Genomic DNA, 18,782 nt, shown 5'->3' on the forward strand with positions numbered 1-18,782 from the left:
TTCTACATAACTACTTTTCCCCTTGCAGTTTCAATATATCTCAGTTCAAAATAAGTAATTAAGAGGGAATTTTGAGGAAGTTTTGCAGGATGACGTATAAAGGTCAGCAGACAACACAGAAAAAAGTTTAGAAACTCAGAAATTCATAAATGTGTAGTATTATATAAGATCAACATATTTTATCTTTTAATAAGATAAATATTGAGTTTTTAAATATTAAAATAAGTAAAAAGTTAAGGTTTATGAAAACATGAAAGCCAATATATGAAATGCAGAAATGTAGAGATATCTATCAAAGTTAATAAACTCATAAATACATAAAATACATGTATTGTTATATTTAATATTACCTTAGAGTATTCATTTTACTGTTTAATAACAGAATTTGAAAGCTTCATGTTTTTCTTAAAATTAATTTTTAGTCAAAGAACCATAATTTCTTACACTAGTTTGGGAATTCCAAGTTTGATTACAGTAATCTCACGTGACATTTTTGTAGTAATCTTTGCATCTTGAGTTTCTCATATTTTGTGCCATTTAGCCTATGACCAAATACTTCAACCAAATTTTACAATAAGGAACTATAAATACCCCATAAAATAACAAAAAAATTCAGACTTCTCCTCTGGTTTGAAGGGACAGACAAAAAAATTAACTAGGATTTTCCAGATTGCTAAGGTACTATGATGTGGAAGGAATAACTAGAGAGGGGGAAATTGTAGGCAGTTTTTTCACACCCTAAATGTTTAATAGTGGTAACTGAAATATGTTTCTGTTTTATCCCTATTCTCAAAACCAATATCTATAACCAAATTACCATCTCTTCTCTATATGGAAGTTGATTAACATATTTGCTGAGCTTGGTCTCTTAATACCAATTCCAAAATTCTAACAAGAATAATCAACTTGATCACCATTTTCATTGATAAGGGAATACATTGTCCTACATTGGGTGACTTAGACCATGGACAGAAGATTCCTTGAATCATGGATAGAGTTCTGGGTTTAGATCTGGAAATATCTGGTTTTAAAGACTAGCTCTGAATTTTACTAGTTGTGTCAACAAAGTAATCTCTGTGTCCTTCAGAGAATTTCCTAGATTTTTCCTCCTGAGACATAAAAGGTTTGAGATCTGTGATAGAAGAAAGACTTCACACACTAGAAATTTCCTCACTTTGTTAAGATTACAGATCCTTCCCATATCTGTGGCAACAGTAAAAAATACTAAAAAAGCTACATGTGATCAGAATCAAGTTTTAAGTAGCCTAGAATACATTATTTAAATAATGTTTGTTTTACTGTGAAATTCACAGTTATACTCACACTAGCAATATACAAAACTGGAAAGGACTATATAAAACACATTAGGAATGTTTGTAGAACTTTTAAGGAACTGATATATATATATATATATATATATATAGAGAGAGAGAGAGAGAGAGAGAGAGAGAGAGGAAATAGTAACAAAAAATTTTAACAAAATTGTTCTATTTGTATCTTTATGCTTGTCTTTTTAATTCTCTAGATTTTAAAAATGTTAATTGATGTTTTTTTTATATCTGTCCTATTCACTAATACACCACCTATCTCTTCTCTGAATAGAAACCCTCATTGTACCAAACATTGTTGTTGGTGTTTGTCCTTCATTCTTAAAGAGGATCATGACGTTCAAATGTGATACCATAACACGTGAATGAATTATATTTAAAGGAGAGAGGGCAATGAAAAGTCACTGGTCTCACTTTCTCATCTGGTGCCATTTGGGTCCAGTGACAAGATATAGTTCAGGATGATTGGAGATGACCCTAGATACAGTGAGGGACCTTGATCTTTTTTAAGTTAGTGTCATGAACTTGTAACAAATAGATTTAATCTGAAAATGCACATGTTACTTATTCTCTACCTCTAGTTATATCCACTCTGCCAGGAAGTGGCAAAGTATATTTCATCATCGGGTTTTGAACTAGTTATGAATTGAATTTGGGGGTCTTACAGAATTATTTCACATTGTAATTATTTCACATGGTCATTTTGTAAATTACTTTCTTGGTTCTGCTCATTTCAGCTTATAAAGTATCAGTTTATACAAGTCTTTTCCATATTTCTCTGAATCTATCATATGTATCATTTCTTATGTTTAATAAAATTCCATTAGACTTACCATGTGTAAGTCTCCCCAGAAGAGACTGTTTCAGGGAACACAACTTTTGATAGTAAATAGAAATGCTGGCTATGGCTTCTACAAAGACCATTGATCCTTGGGATCCAACAGATAGCTGCACCTGTAGGGAACATAATGAGTTATGAAAAAATGACTTCCAGGTATGAACACCTTTGGGCAGGTGTTCTCTATGTATATACTGTTTACTACCTTTTTTTGCTTTTAAATTTGTGCCCATTCTCCTCACAGACATCTGTACATTTGTAGTAAAAAATAAAGTTAATTAACTCTCACTAATTGTGAGTGGAAAATTCAAGTAGGAAGTCCATACACAACAGTATTATAAACTCAGGGTTATCTATCTGGGTATCCAATCTACCATTTTGAATGAGAGTTTATGAAATGGTTGGGGGGAAGGAGCTCTACTTATATTTCTATGTATTTTTTTCCATTTCAGAACTGCCTACAGCTCAGTACTTTAAAGGGCTTTGCATTGGTTTGCATAATATGAATAATCCTTTTGGAATATAAATAATCACTCCTTGATTTATCCATTTTGGGCTTTTGACTTTTTTAATGTAGGACTACATAGACTTAAGGGTCAACAGGGAAGAACAACTTGCATATTCATTAAGATTCTACTTAGATTCCTCTCTAATTATTTGCATGTTTGAACTAGCCCATACCTGCTGTCATTAGAAGCATTAGTTCCATAAGTCAGAGATAATTTGCTTAGCATTAGATAAAAAAATTAGATGTAAATTTCAGTCCTACTTCCTCAAAGGTCTCAAATTCAGTCCCTATTTTCACACAGAGAAGAATATTTCCACTTTGAAGTGGCAAATGATAATTGTGATCAAGGCAAAGTGCTATCTGATTTAATAAGTGATTGCCATTCTCTTTAGAACTAAAAATAGAGCATTAATAGATGAACTTCTGATTGTAGTTTCCTCTTCACTGACTTAAGCTTTTGTTCTCACCTATAAAAACTACTACCTGTTACTGATTATCTCTGTTCTTCCCTATATGAAAACTTAAAAATAGAATTTTTTAATTTGTTTATGCTTTATATTTTATTTTATACTCATTATATTGATTTCTTCTGTTCCTTCCCAAGACGATTAAAAAGCCAACAAAAAAGTAAAATAAATAAAATCATGTCTTAAATATATAAGATAAATACCAGCCCAGTATAGTCTGATCCCCTAAAGTGAAATTGCTTTGATAAAAAAATACATGTATGATATATATTAACGTATATTAAGTAGGGTAAATATCAGCCTAGTATAGACTGATTCCCTAAATTTTAATTGCTTTGATAAGAAAAAAAATAGAGGTAAATCTATTATGCAAAATAAAACATTTACATAAAATTATCATGGAGAGAATGATTCTTTGATCCAAAAATGGGTTTTATTTACGAAATTACACTTTTAGAGCTTGGAGGTCATCTAATACATATCCCTTATTTTATAGATAAGGAAAGAGAGGTTACAGTGACATCAGTGGTAGAGCTGGGATTCAAACCCAGGTTTTCTCTTTCTGTACACATGCCTCTAAACACAGTTATTTTCATTACAGTTATTAGTTTCATTATCATGCTTTTACTAAAAAGATGTCTACCTTAACCACTTATGTTTTATAGAAACCAAAACTAGCTGAAAGTAGGGGCAATATAATTGTATTTGAAAATCTGTATCAGAAGGACAGAGTCCTCAAACCCCTTTCCATCCATTACCTTTTATATAAGTTTTATATAAGTTCAGGACAGGGTACTGCCCATACTATTCTACCTTGCTCGGTATTCCTAGACACTAGCCATGAGTCATAATTTGAGCCTAGGAGGTCACAGATTTCTTCTGTATTTCTCCTAAAATCAGTAAATAACACATAAGAAAAACTTAAGAGAAATGAAGTCTGACATTCTCATTGATGAGTGCATCAACCGTGTTGTTTGGAGTTCTGGTTATGGTGATGTCAACTACTCAAAGACTTTTGAGAGAGTAGATATGATCTCAAAAGAATTAGAACTTCTCTTGTAGACTGGGGATGATTTCTGATAAATTGCTCTGATATTGAGGTGATAGAAACTGTCTTCTTTACCTATTTGTATTCCTTATTTGGTCTTAGGCCTTTTCTTTCATATAGGAATGCTGAGTGGGAAAAATGTAATTCATAGTGATTTTTTTGAGGTAGGGCACTGCAGAGAAGCTAAGTGGCACAGTAGATAGAGGGCTGGGCCTGAAGTCAGGATGCTAATTCCCTTTGAGAAAGTATAAGTTCAAATCCAGTCTCAGAATTTCTAGCTGTGGGCATGTCATTACCATATTTGCCTCAGTTCCTCATTTGTAAAATGAGCTAGAAAAGGAAATGACAAACCACTCTAGGATTTTTTGCCAAGAAAACCCCAAATGGGGTCACAAAGAGTTAGACATGATTGAACAACATTTCAGGTAAGGAAACTCCCTTAATTAATGAAGATCTCAATCAATTAACATTATTTATAAAGAAACTACTGTGTATGCCAGCCACAATACTAGGTACTCAGATTAAAAGCACAAAAAATGAAATTGTCCTCAGTGAACTAACATTCTAATTAGGAAGACAACATGTTCATGCATCACCACCAGCTGGGAGAATGGAAAAGGCTAATGGAGGATGGTGGCTCTTGATCTTGAAGCAAATCATGGATTCTAAGTAGTGGAAGTCAGTGGGGATGGCATTCCAGGCCTGATGGATAGTGATTGTAAAATCTCATTGATGGGAGATGTAGTGTCATATGAAAAGAACAGCAAAAAGTTCATAAGAGTTGGATCAATGAGTTTATGGAGGGGTAAAATTAAGAGAGTAGAGTTGGGGACCATGCAAGAAAGTTGAAAGATAAGATGAGATCAGATTGTGAAAATATAAATGCCAAACAGTTTACATTTGACTTTAGGGGCAGTTAAGAGTCACTGAAGTCTTTTGAATGTGGTTTGTGTTGGGGGTGAAGGAATAGATGTGGTGACATAAAATGAATCAGATTGATGAGAAACTTGTGACAAGGAGATTGATTAGGTAAAACATGATGAGTTTCCTCACTAGGAGAGTACCTTTGTCAATGGAGAGAAGGGGACATTAGCAAGATTAAAAAGATAAGATTTGGCACTTGGGTAAATAGATGTGGTAGATGTGAGGAGTCAAGCATGATCCTAAAGCTTTAAGTGTGAGTCACTGAAAGGATGATATTTCTCTTGAAAGTAACAGGAAAGTTTGGAATAGGGGGTAGGATTGGGTTGGGAAGATTCTTTTGAAGGTATGTCGAGAACTGCCTGTGATTGATCAGCTGTTGTTCAATTGACTCTTGACCAGCCCCTGGCCATGGGCTTTTCTTGGCAAAGGCAATGGAGTGGTTTGCCATTTAAATCTCCAGTGGATTAAGGCAAACAGAGATTGAGTGACTTGCCCAGAGTCACCTAGATAGAAGGTGTCTGAGGCTGAATTTGAATTCAGGTCTCCCTGAATCATCTAACTTCTCCCCTGAGATGCCTATAGTAAAATTTGAAATATCCAAATGACAGTTGATGAGAGAAAAGAGGTAAGGAAAGATATAAGAGCTGAATACATAAACTTGGAAATGATTCGCATAGCAATTGAAATCATGAGAACTAATGAGGTTACTAAGTAAGATGGTGGAGAATGAATGAAGAAGACCTAGGGCAGAACCTTTAGGGAAACCCAAAGGTGAAAGATATTTGAAAAACAAGCAACCTGTCTAACTAACAGTAGGACAGATAGGTGATGAGTCAAAAAAGAACAGGATAATTTTCTCATTTTAGGACTTCCCAAACCATAACCAGTTAGATTTCCTTTATCACCTTTTATAATCACCTATGATATTTCCTTAGATTTGATATTCTTTTTTCTCTTGCAAAAAAAAACCCCTAGAAAATGTAGTCTTGTCAGTAATATGTCAGAAGGGAAAGTAGAAGGTAGAAAGGGGACAACAGTAGAAGACGGACAAATTTTTCTAGGTAACAGGTAGTTGACTTCTGAACTTGACCCAGAGAGCCATCTTGACTCAGATGCTAGGCAAGGACTGGGAGATCAAGAAAGTTAATTAAAAGGGGCCAGAGTACTGAGATTGGACTGGCTCTGAGAGAAGCATCTGGTGTCCAGAAAAATGGATTGGTGTATGAAGTCTCAAATTCTAGGCTGGATCCCTGCCTCTTTCAAAATAGGTTACAATAATGAGAAAATGTTTCCTTTGTGTCGGGACCCCATTCTTCCAATATGAAATTAAATTGGAGATTATTTTTGGACCTAGTTAAATGGAACAAATAAATGATTGCCAAAGATCTCTAGACACTAGAAAAAGAGCATGGCCAACAACTCACCACTGTTTCCCAACACCAGCTCTGGTGCATAATAAAAGGTACTAGTGAATGCCTTTTCACATGCATAGAATCATTTCAGAACAGCTAATGAAATTCATTACTCATTTGAGATAGAGAATATAAAAGGCATTATAAAAAAATCCAATCCAATTCAACATAATCTTGGCACTTGGCTTATTCCAGTTGGTCCATTTCCAAAAGAAACAGACAAATTAAATTCAGGAGAGACAAGCCTACTGTTGTTAAAGTTTTAAATCAGTCTGCACGGTTATCCGGCTTCTCTCAATGTCTCTGTAAGGAGCAGTCATGAGAACTTAACTGATCCCAGAATCCTTGCTTACATCTGTTCGACCGGTACCCTGAACAGACTGTCCTCCTGCTCCAAACACAATTTCTAACTAAATAGTTAGGATTTCCCTTTCACACGTGCAAAATATATTTGAGTTAAGCTTTGCCAAATCCCATGCTAGTAACAGTATAGAACATCTAATTACCATTTTCCTGTTTAATTTCATGTTCATGGGGCTATAAATCAATGTTATCAGTTAATTGATCCAATACTAAATATAGAGTCAGTGCTTAATGGTGCTATTTGAATGATCCTTTAGAAAAGAAATTTCCTGGAAAGTCACATCTCCTAGCTTTAAAAAAAAAAAATTAAAATAAATAGATAAATCAGAGGTTGAAAGTCTTCAATATTTTTCATATAGCTCCTAAATTCATTTTTATGACCCTTTTATGGTTCCCAGTCACTTCTACCTTCACACTTCAGTCTGCCAATAGTATCTTGCTCATTTAGAACACATTTCACTTATTCAATCCAAATAAAAAAGGAGTTAATATCAATCACACATCTGATTTTTTTTGATTGATAGATTATTCTTTGAGTTAACAGGTCAAGCAACAAGAAGGACCCAACTGAGGTTAGGAACCATAGGTTATTTTTTTTTTCTTTTAGGAATATCCAAGCAACCTCGGTGCAGAAGGAAAGATGCTTCTCACTGTATGTCTACAGCTTTTTTTATCTGTAACAAAACAGGTGAATATAGGAAGAAGAGATAAAGAAATATTTTTTCTATAATGGATACAAGCAAAAAAGAGGACTTTTTTTTTTTAAATTGGCAGGTGAAACAAATGAAGAAAGTTCATAGAAAAGGATGTGATGAATCTTTGGCTAGGTTTTTCTTAAAGGCTACATTTTTATAGCTTTAGTTTCACCCCTAGCTTTTCACCTGGGGTTCATAAACACTTAAAAATATTTTTATAACAAATTTTTTTCCAATTCATTTTTATGAAGAAAACAAGTTTTATTAAGCAAATAAGAGACTAAATCCCATGCTTGATGAATGATCTAGGACTTGTTAGCTATATATATGATATTCTTGTTTATGTGAAACTTCTAATCTTTATTATGTTCAGCTTACTTTTAATGCATCTAATGCTTTTAACATTTAATTTTCTTTTTTCTAATTTTATTTATTTTATTCTAAACTTTAATAAAATTCACTTCTATAATATGGTAGAATAGAAAAAAATTGATTTTACATGAAATTGTAAATCCATTATGTAAACTTATGATTCCTTTTAAATATATAACAAAGTTTTCATGTAACTTTTTGCTTTTTTTTCTCCCTAGCCCCTTCCCCCCAACTAGAGATTGCTACCTATACATAAATAGGTGTGTGTGTGTGTGTGTGTGTGTGTGTGTGTGTGTGTACATATATATATAAAACCATTCTTTACATACTTCTATTTATCAGTTCTTTCTCTGGATAGAGATAACTGTATTTTAATACAATTGATTTCCCTTATAATCCTATGGATTTTATTTTATGCATTTAAAACCATTACTTTGAAGAGTCCCTAGATATTCATCAGATTGTCAGAGACTCCAGAAACTCAAAATGGTGAAAGACTTCTGCTCTAGATAATAACTCCTCATATTTATATCATGCTTTTGATCTCAAATCAAATAGCATGGTTCGATTTGATCTTCACAACAGCCTATGAGAGAGCCAGAGTTACTAATGTTTTCTGTTTTACAGATGAAGAAACTGATGATCAGAGTAGTTGAATAATTTGTCTGAGATCACACAGTTAGTAGATAGATCAAGGACTCAAACCTACATCTTTCAACTCAAAGATTCTTTGTTTCATACCCTAGGATTATAAGATTAAGAACTATAATGGGCCTTGGTCCAAAAAGTTCAGACTTCTCATTTTGCAGAGGAAGATACCAATCCAGGGAAGGCAATTCACCTGCCCAAGGTCATACAGTGAGAACAGAGACAAAATTAGAATATATTTTCCAAATTTAAAAAACTTTTAATACACAATGCTTCTTCCCACTTCATGAGTTTGGATACCTGTTTCATCTGCAAGATAAAGACTGAAGGGGTGGACTGGATGGCATCTAAAAATTCATCCATTTTTAATTTTCTTTGAATCTCTCAACTATTCACAATCATCAATTACTTCTGCTGTTAGCAAAATATGATATTGCTTATATTTGACATTTTTAGACAGCCCTCAAGTTGCTCCTCTGTCCTCTATCTTATTTCTATTCTTGGAAAATAATCCAAATAATCATTTAAATGATGCTTCAGGTCACCCACTAACAATTATTCAGGCATTGAAGTATGTTGTTGCAATATTAGTCATCAGAGATCTTTGGAGGAAGGCCTAGAAACCAAAGACAAACAATTTCCCTTTTTTGTTGTTGTTTTGCTAATTTCAACATACAGTTACCAGATTGTGTGAAATTTCTAAAACAAAAATGCTCAATGGTAGACTGTGAAAGATGTTTGCTTTCTTTGATTTAAAGACAATTTCAGTGATTAATTTAGTTTTCAAGTTTATAGCCAATATTAAAGTTCCTAGGATCAAAGAATTCACTATATACAAAAAAATTTCTATTGTTTAAAGAATATAATCTAAGAATAGATATAAGAAGAAATATTTATATATAATCTACCATGTGTCAGTCATTGTGTTAAATGCTTTACAAAGAATATTTTAAGTTAGGTGCCCTTAATGTTCCCATTTTACATAATGGGGCAACTGAGGCAAGCTGAGGTTAAGTGATTTGTTCACAGTCACAGAGCTAGTAAGTGTTTGAGAATAGATTTGAACTCATGACCTAAATCTTACTGACTTAAAGTCTGGCATTCAATTCACTGTACCACCTATCTAGTTGACAGCTATCAACTGCAGGGAGGGTTATGAAAGCATAGGTTCAAAGCTTGCCTCTGACAGGTCTTAGCTGTAAGTAATTCAACCCGGACAACTCCCTGAGATTATAAATTATATTTGACTTACTGACCTGGATATTAATGTGAAGGAGTTTCCACACTGGGAGTTGCCTACACCAAAGAAGTCCAAAGTTTTTTTTTAAATATCCAAGAACTTTGTTTCCTTTCCTTATGTCCACTCTCCCTAATTGCCTCTTTCTGTTTAAGGAGGCAGTCTGGCTATTAGGTGATTTCTCTCCAGGATCTTTTCTGCTTCCAGTGCATGGAGTCCATAATGGGTCTGTTGTCCTGCTCTATTAGAAACAAACCCAGCTCTTCTCATCAGCAGCAAGGATGCTGAGAGCCAAGCAATTAATTCTGACACTAGATTCAGGCTTCAGTGCCAACTTAGACAGCCTGTGATACTTTTATTGCTTGTAAGATGCCAACATTTATAAACTGACCAACAGAGGCCACAAGGAAGTGTCTAAACTAGCAAGAAACTTAATTAAGCAACAACATTTTTGAGCTGGTCATCTATAGTCAAAACAAATGCAGAAATCTTTTTTTTCCTATTTAATGGTAGTCCAAAAGCAAGAAATCACTCCATTCTCACCTCCATCTCTTCTCTCAAGGCTCAACTCAGATGCCACTTCCCATGGAAAACCTTTCCAGATAGGCTTAATTATGAATGTTCTCTCTTTCCCTAAAATTATCATGTATCCATCTTTCTTCTTATTCATTTAATTCTCAGTCAGATGGAAATAAGAAACATGATCAGAGTGTAAGGACTAATTTTCTTTTTATCTTTGTATCTGCAGTCCTTGGCAAAATGGCCTACATATTAGTGCTTAAAACATTTGTTGTGGGGCAGCTAGGTGGCACAGTACATAGAGCACTGGCCCTGGAGTCAGGAGTACCTGAGTTCAAATCCGGTCTCAGACACACAATCATTACCTAGCTGTGTGGCCTTGGGCAAGCCACTTAACCCCATTGCCTTGCAAAAACTAAAAGAAAAAAAAAACATTTGTTGTATTCATATTTTGAGTATGTAATAGATTTAATTGCCATAAGGATTGGGAGCCTGTGTGAAATCACAGTCTGTGACAATGGCTTCAAATAATGGGGGGGGGGAGCCTTTTCATACTGTTAATTTTCAATGAAGTAACAATATTGTTAGAGATAGCTTGAGGAAGGGCACACTTAGTGAGATATGATTACTGTCTTCAAGTGTTTGAAAGGTATATAAATTATTCTACTTTGCCCTGTAGGTCAGGACCAGGAACAAAACCAGGAATAATGGACAAAAGTTAATTGCCAAGTGGCCAATTTAGGCTTGATAAGAGAGCTCCTAATAAATGGAACTGTCCAAAAGTCAAATGTTCAGCATTGGGTGGCAGTGAAGATGGTGGTCATCTCATTGCAAGTGTTCAGTTGGATGAAGACGTCTCCATTGTCATGGATATTCTTTTTTGGTGGGGGGTGAGAGACATTAATCAAACTATAATGCTCAATGATGAAGTCAAATATTCTACAAAAACCCTAGGGCTCTGTGATTTAACCAGAGGTTGAATGGCAATAGATCAATACTTCCAAATCATGGGATTCATTATAATCTGGGAGAACATATGGATGATGTCACCATAATGTATTTTCTTTTTCTATAGCAAGAGAGACCCAGACTTCTGGAGCCCTTGGATTATGAAACAGTTATTGAGGAGCTTGAGAAAACTTATTGGAATCATCCTCTTAGAGATCTCATTTTCTTCCCCAATGATGACTTCTCAGTAAGTATTCATTTTTTTCCCAAAGCACTTAAATCCTGTCTGAGTTTGATAGAATTATGTTTAATACAGTATTAAATTCAGTGCCGTTCTGTAGACTTGTGGTTGGATTTGGTTAGAAAAGTGAATAGTCTATATAAGACAGTATAAAAAATAAAGATGATGAAAAGGATCTAGATTTGGGAGAATAAATAATACTCCAAATTATTACTGAGGTAGTGAATGATAACTTTGTAGTTGCAGATTGGAAGCCCATTTTTTCTATTTCTTTCTAAAAGAGTCTTAGAGAATTACATTTGAGTCATAGATTTCAAACTGGAAGAGACCTTGGAGATCCTCTTATCCAATTCCTTCATTTTTCCAGGGCAAATAAAGTGCAGTCCAAAATATAATGCTGCACATGTCAGTGACTTGGCTAATTTAGAATAGAGTTGAAAAGAGTTCTGGATTTTGAATCAGTGGACCATAGTTCTATCTCATCTCTGTTTGGACAAATTGCTTAACCTTTTCTGGGTCTGTTTCTGCACTGGATAAAATGAAGTGGGTAGACAAGCTAATTGCTAGAGTTCCTTTGAGTTCTGAATCCTATTAAATTTTGCAGAAACCTATATTTTATTTGGGAACCTTCTCTGTAATAACAAATGTGATTTCATCATGGAGATATTCCCACCCACTTGATGCCTTTGTCTGTTAGGCCAAACCACTGTGACCACTGACCAGACTACCAGCCTACACTCCTTCAATTCTTGATTTTCCCCATGTATTTGACTCAAATCTGAATATCAAATATCCCTCACTTTCATTATTTTTTTGAATAAACTAGGAAGAGGCAACCAGGTTCAGTGGATAGAGGGACCTCCTTGAAAGCAAAGAGACCCAGATTTCAGATTTCAGTTGTGTGACCATGGACTAGCTAGTCAGGATCCACTGGCAATTCCTTAAGACTATAAATTTCAAATAATATTATCAATCTTCAGAAAAAATTTACAAAATTGGAGTTCCCTACAAGACTGTAATCACAGGTTTGGATGCTCCCAGTCCCTTAAAAAAAGACTAAGGTGCAAAGTGGAATAGAAAGAATAAATGAAAAAAGATGCTATATCATTTAGAGTTGAAAGAATCCTTAGAGATCATCTGTTCTAGGCTTTTCCACCACCATTTTACTGGTAAGGAAGTTTGTGGGGAGAAAGCAGGGGTGCTGGTGGGGTGGAGAGGGAAGATTGATTTGCCCCAAGAACACAAAACTAGTTAGTAATAGAATTGGGTCTAGGACCCCATCTTCTTCCTTCACTTTCATCAACCTATTATACAGATAATTATAAAAAAGTATTGATGTGCTCCCCGATACCCCCAAACCTGCTATATGGGCTGCATTTATACTAATCTGTACATTTATGCTTAGCACAGTTTGGGGCTTATCACAGCTGAAAAGCACTTCCTTAGTTTGACCAAAATATGTAGTGCTTGAACTTTAAATGCAAGGTTTAACGTACTTAACTCTCTTCCCACATCCTTGTTTTCATTTCTGTGACAAAAAAAAAAAAAGAGTCAATCTTCCAAGGCAATTCCTTTCTCTCAAAAACAAAACCAAGCACAAACAAAACTATTCAAACAATGGAAATATTTCCTTTTGTCTATTTAGCTTAGCCAACTATTTGATTAACCCATAAAGTTCTATTTCTATACCTAGAAGGAAAAGGAAGGCAACCAAAGATAAAAGAATCATGGGACCTCAGATTGAGAGTTGGAAATGATCTCAGAGGTCATGCAGTTCATCTGCCCCATTTGATAGATAGTTAGCTGAGACTCAGAAAAGTTAAGTGACTTAAGTGACACAAGATAATTCCCTCAGATTATGAGGGGCTTCTTAATTCTCATTCCTCTTTCACAATATGATTAACATGGAATCATGTTAAACATGATTATACACATACAACTTTTGCAGTTGTTTGCTGCCATGGGGAGGGGGGAGAGAAGAGAAACTGGTAGAAAAATGTGGAACTCATAAATTTGCAAATGGTTGAAAACTAACTTTGCAAACAATTGAAAAAGTAAATAAAATTTCAATAAAGGTTAAAAAAAGATTATGAGAAAGACAGATAGCAAATCATCATGAGAAGGAATTCAAAATGAGGAAACATTCTTTGTCACCTTTGTCATCACTCATTAAGTTGGAACAAACTATTCCAGAGGACACTTTTCTTTTTCTAATTAATAATCATGTAATATTTAAAATTGAGCACATCTTAGTATACGAAGAATCATATTGAATTGAACTGAATTTCTATGTCTGATACTTGCTAGGATCTTTCACATAGTTCTAAGGAACTAACCACATCAACCCATGTGATTGATTATGATAGAAACTTACTGCTTATTTCCTGGCAGGGTGACTCCAACTGAACATGTCAATTTATTTCTCTGTACCTGTTTTCTTATCTGAAAAATGGGGTTGATTATATTTATGCTGTCTTCCTATAAGTGTTGTTCCATTAATTCACAAACATTTACTAAGCACCTTGTTATTATTCTGATATTTCAGTCATCACCTCTTCATGACCCTGTTTGGGGTTTTGTTAGCATAGATACTAGAGTGGTTTGCCATTTCCTTCTCCAGCTCATTTTTCAGATGAGGAAAGTGGGCCAAATAAAGTTAAGTGAGTTGCCCTGGATTACACAGCTAGTAAGTGTCTGAGGTAAGATTTGAACTCAGGAAAAGCAGACTTCCTGGCTTCAGGCCTGGCAAGCTATCTACTTTATCATCAAACTGCCCCATTAACCACCTACTATGTGTCAGACACTGTGCTGAACAATGAGAACACAATGAGAAAAACAAAACATCCCCTTTCCTCATAAGGCTTATCTTCTCAGGCAAACACTGTGTAAACCTAATGGCACAATGTTACTGAAAGTTATTGTTATTATTTCCATTTCTCCTGCATAGACATCCAGATGTCTGTACTATGTACTTTTAGCATAAATATATGAGGCACTAGATCAGATCCTGCCTCAGACACTTAATTAGCAGTTTGACCATAAATAAATCAATAAGCCTTTCTTCGTATCCATTTTCTCATCTATAAAATGGAAATAATAATGGCATCTCCCTCATGGGGTGGTTACAGAACTCAACAGAGACAAGATATGTAAAATGTTTGGCAAACACTGAAGGGTTAAATGAATGAATTAAAAGGTTTACTAAATGAATTATGAATTTAAACGAATTTAAAGGATAAACTATTAGTCTCATTTTGAATTAATATCTAATTATTAACAAATATCTCTCATTTAAATAAAACAACCCTGAGCCACAGTTTTAGGTCAAATTTTAATTCAAAGTAGTCTATTAAAGACAAAAAGATGACCTTAAGTATGTCTTAACTATCAAGTTTTGCTTTGAAACCACTCTTCATATTTATCTCTCCTGGCTTCCTATGAATATACGTTTTTGCTCTAAGGGTAAATCATTCCTTAACCTATCTTTGCAATCTTCTAGACCTTTCTGATTGACTGGTATATAGTAGGTACATAGGAACTGTTAATTGATTAACCTAAAGAAAGCTTCTTGGCCTGACTGTAAGCTTCAGTTGTTACAGGTGCATCTTGTAAAAACTGGGTAGAGAAATAATAATTATAATTATAATGATCATCATCATCATCATCATCATTATTATTATTATTATTATTATTATTAGTATTATTATTATTATTATTATGTAGCACCCATTATGCTCCAGGGACTGTGTTAAACTCTTTACAAATATTATCTTATTCATTCCTCACGAGAACCTTGGGAGGTAGGTTCTATTATTATCTCCATTTTATAGTTGAAGAAACTGAGGCAAACAGAGGTCACATAGCTGGCAAGTGTCTGAGGTCAGATTTGAATCCAGGTTTTCCTGGCTCCAGACTCAGTACTCTATTTGATGTGCCACTTATCTGGTAGATCATGAGAGACTTAATTGCTTTCCAAGCAGATGATCCACAACATCTGCACTATCTCTTCCCTTCCTGTGAAAGGCAATAGGTAGATGGTCATCTGTGGGGCTGCCCCAATTCTCTGTGGGAGAAACTGCCAGTACACTCCTTCCCATGAATGCTTTTGTGAATCTAATTTCCAATCTCTAAGTTGGAGAACTGCCTATTCTATAATTACTATGATGACTCCATTTTCCATTACTGAACAGCAACACCATGGAGCAGGTCTTAATTCATTGATTCATTTATTAAATTATTTTGTCGTTAGGGCTTGCAAAAATAAATGGGATTATACTAAGCAATGTGGGACTCAGAAATTGAGTAATGGTATCAGAGGACTGTTTGCCAAAGCACAATGTTCATTTAAGTTATTTGTATAAACTAATGTGGACAAAGAAAGTAATATGATTGAATTGCTTTAAGAATCACAGACTTTGTGCTGTGTATATGAACAATCTAAATGTATCTCCTACAGTAATCTTGGATGAATATATTAAGAATGTTGATGTTAACATTCTCTTTAATTGCTATTTTAGAGACAATTTGTTTTTTTGATAATTTTAATCTTTCCTGGATTCCTTTGAAATCCCAAGTTTCATCTCCTAGACTGCAGCGTTTCCCAACCCTTCTTAATTCCAGTGACTTCTCTCTATTGATTATTTCCTATTTATCCTATTATGCTATATCCTTCTTTGTATCTATTTGTTTGTGTGTAGTCTCCCACATTAGAGTGTAAGCTCCTTGAAGGTAGAAACTATCTTTTTTGCCTCATTTTTTGACTTTCCAGCACTTAGAACAGTGTCTTCAACATAGTAGGCACTTAATAAATGTTTATCAATTGATTGATAGTCACCTAGGGTAGGCAGAGTAAGTGAATCACAAGTGTATTTCACTACCAGTTTCTTGGATCCTTATGTGCCATCCTCAGTTGTGACTGTTAAAGAGAACAAAAGATGACATAATTCAACTCTTTTCCTTTGCTGAAGGGCTTGGTGAATTAATGGAGAAACTTTCATTTTGGTCAGGTAGTGTTTTGTATTCTGGTTCATCCATATTGAAGGGTTGTCACATAATGGTAGTCATCATGGTCATAGTTTTGGATAACTAACTATTGCAAAGTTTTTTACTTTAAGGAAAAACATGTTCTGTCCAACTCCAGAAGGCAAACCTGGAAACAATGGGTGGATGTTGAAAAAAAGCCATATGTATTAGGCGTGGTGTAGTTTGAGTAGATTTACCCTAATATAAAGAAAAACCTGCTAAAGAGCAGGACCATCAGCAAGAGGAATGGTAGAGATATAACAGAGTTACCTCTCACTGGAGATCTTTAATCAAAATCTGAACAAACATTTATTGACTATATTTTTCTGTGCCTAATAATAGCACATGCTAAATAATTTTTATTCATTCATATTTCATTTATTATTTATTTGTTTATTTATTTTCATTCATTCATACATACTTGTGTAGGGAATTCTTGTTCAGGTGTTATTGGTCGAGATGGCCTGAACTTTCAGGCCTAGGACTAGGTGACTGATGTTGTATAATTTTCTATTCTTCAAATAAATTGTAAGCTTTATGAAGGACAGGTACATGTTATCACTTTACATTCATTATTTAACTTTGTGGTGTTCATTATCTATCCCTTTAAAATTTGTATTTCCCTCAGCACTAAACACAGTGATCTTTATAGAGTGAAGACTTTATAAATATTGATTGAATGAATTCATACCCCTAGACTAAAGCAAAAGGAAGCAACTAGAATTAGGGGTATGAAATCAGGATAACTATACTTAATCTGATGATACTGTCGTTTTTAGGGAAGCTGAGTCAATTAGGTCAGAATATTCTTCCCTGGCATAATAAGAATCTAAGTTCTATTTCCATTATGACTCTGTGGGCACTTGATTGAAAATGTTATGCAAAGACACTCCCAGCAGGATTTAGTTATAAAGAACAGTGAGAAAATCCAATAAATACACTATTTTCAGTTTTCTTACCATTCTTTTTGAAAATATTAATAACAGAAAACCAGAGGTAACCAAATACTTGAATATTTTGCAAAATTAATTGATATGGCCCAAAATTGGTTCAAATTTTACCATAGATGCTTACTATGTGACCTCCCTACCTCAGTTTCCTCAACAATATAGTCACAATAATATCTATTTCTCAGGATTGTTTTTACAAATCAAATGAGCTGATATTTGTAAAAACTTAATAGAATGCCTTAATAAATTCTTATTCCTTGCCTTACTCCATTCTCAGTTATCATCATCCTATTGCTGCAAAACAGGCATATTTTTCTTTGATCTTTATGTTTTTCAACAGAGCAAACAAACAATTATTTAGTTGAGCTTAATTTTTCTTGCCATTCTCAGCCAATGCTCAGATGCTTTAGCATTCTTGTTATCTTTGAAATAGGCAATGTCAAGGGACAGTTGCTTAACTACTCAATGTTACCAGACTCTCAGGACTGCAAAAACTATTTATTCCAACTCATACCTAACCTAGGAAACCTTAGACACTATATCCAACTAATAGGCTTATTTGATGGCCTCCAGATAAAGGGGAACCAAGAAGTTTCCAGAGTAGTTTATTTCATTTTTGAATTCCTAATTATGGGAAGGTTTGTCTTGAGAAAAAGCTAAAACTTGCTTTTCTTCCACTCCTTTTCATTGCTCCTAATTTCTAAGCCAATCAGAACAAAATAAATGTTTTCCACAAATACACAGGTGTCCCATAAATATAGGGTGTCCCAAAAGTTTCAATATGGTTTTGAGCTTTAGTAGCTTAGAAGTTAATAGCTTTAAAACTACCGAAACTTAAAACTACATTAAGACTTTGGGGACACCTTGTATTTAAAGAAAGTTGCTTGGCCAAAAGTCTTCTCTATGCCAAATAGTCTCAGTTCCTTGAATCTACTCTCTTATGGCATAATTTCAAGGCACTGTCTTTCTTATCTTTCTCTCAATGACATCAAGCCTATTAATGTCCTTCCTAAAATGGATCCATGAATTAAATGAATTAAACACAATCAAATTAAAATTAAATTAAAATGAATTAATCCCAAATGTGGTTTGATCAGAGCAGATTACATTGGCACTATCCTGAGCCCAGTCCTGGACCCTGTGATCATTTTCCTGCTGTTTAAGTTCACATTAACTTCACAGACAAAACGGAAGACCAATATTGAACTTGTAATTGACTAGATTCCCCCAGATAGTTTTCATATAATTGTTAGACTTATTAC

General features: G+C 34.3%; 1 protein-coding gene across 1 annotated transcript in view; it reads left to right on the top strand.

Moving 5' to 3' along the window:
- DOCK10 (dedicator of cytokinesis 10) overlaps window positions 1-18,782 on the top strand; it is a 392,886-nt gene that overhangs the window by 143,333 nt on the left and 230,771 nt on the right. The window contains exon 2 of the mRNA XM_074192737.1: window positions 11,435-11,554. Within this exon, the coding sequence (XP_074048838.1) occupies window positions 11,435-11,554 (120 nt within the window). The remainder of the gene's footprint in view (window positions 1-11,434; window positions 11,555-18,782) is intronic.

The sequence above is a fragment of the Macrotis lagotis genome, chromosome 6, assembly GCF_037893015.1.
Source record: "Macrotis lagotis isolate mMagLag1 chromosome 6, bilby.v1.9.chrom.fasta, whole genome shotgun sequence".
In the NCBI taxonomy this organism is placed as follows: domain Eukaryota; kingdom Metazoa; phylum Chordata; class Mammalia; order Peramelemorphia; family Peramelidae; genus Macrotis; species Macrotis lagotis.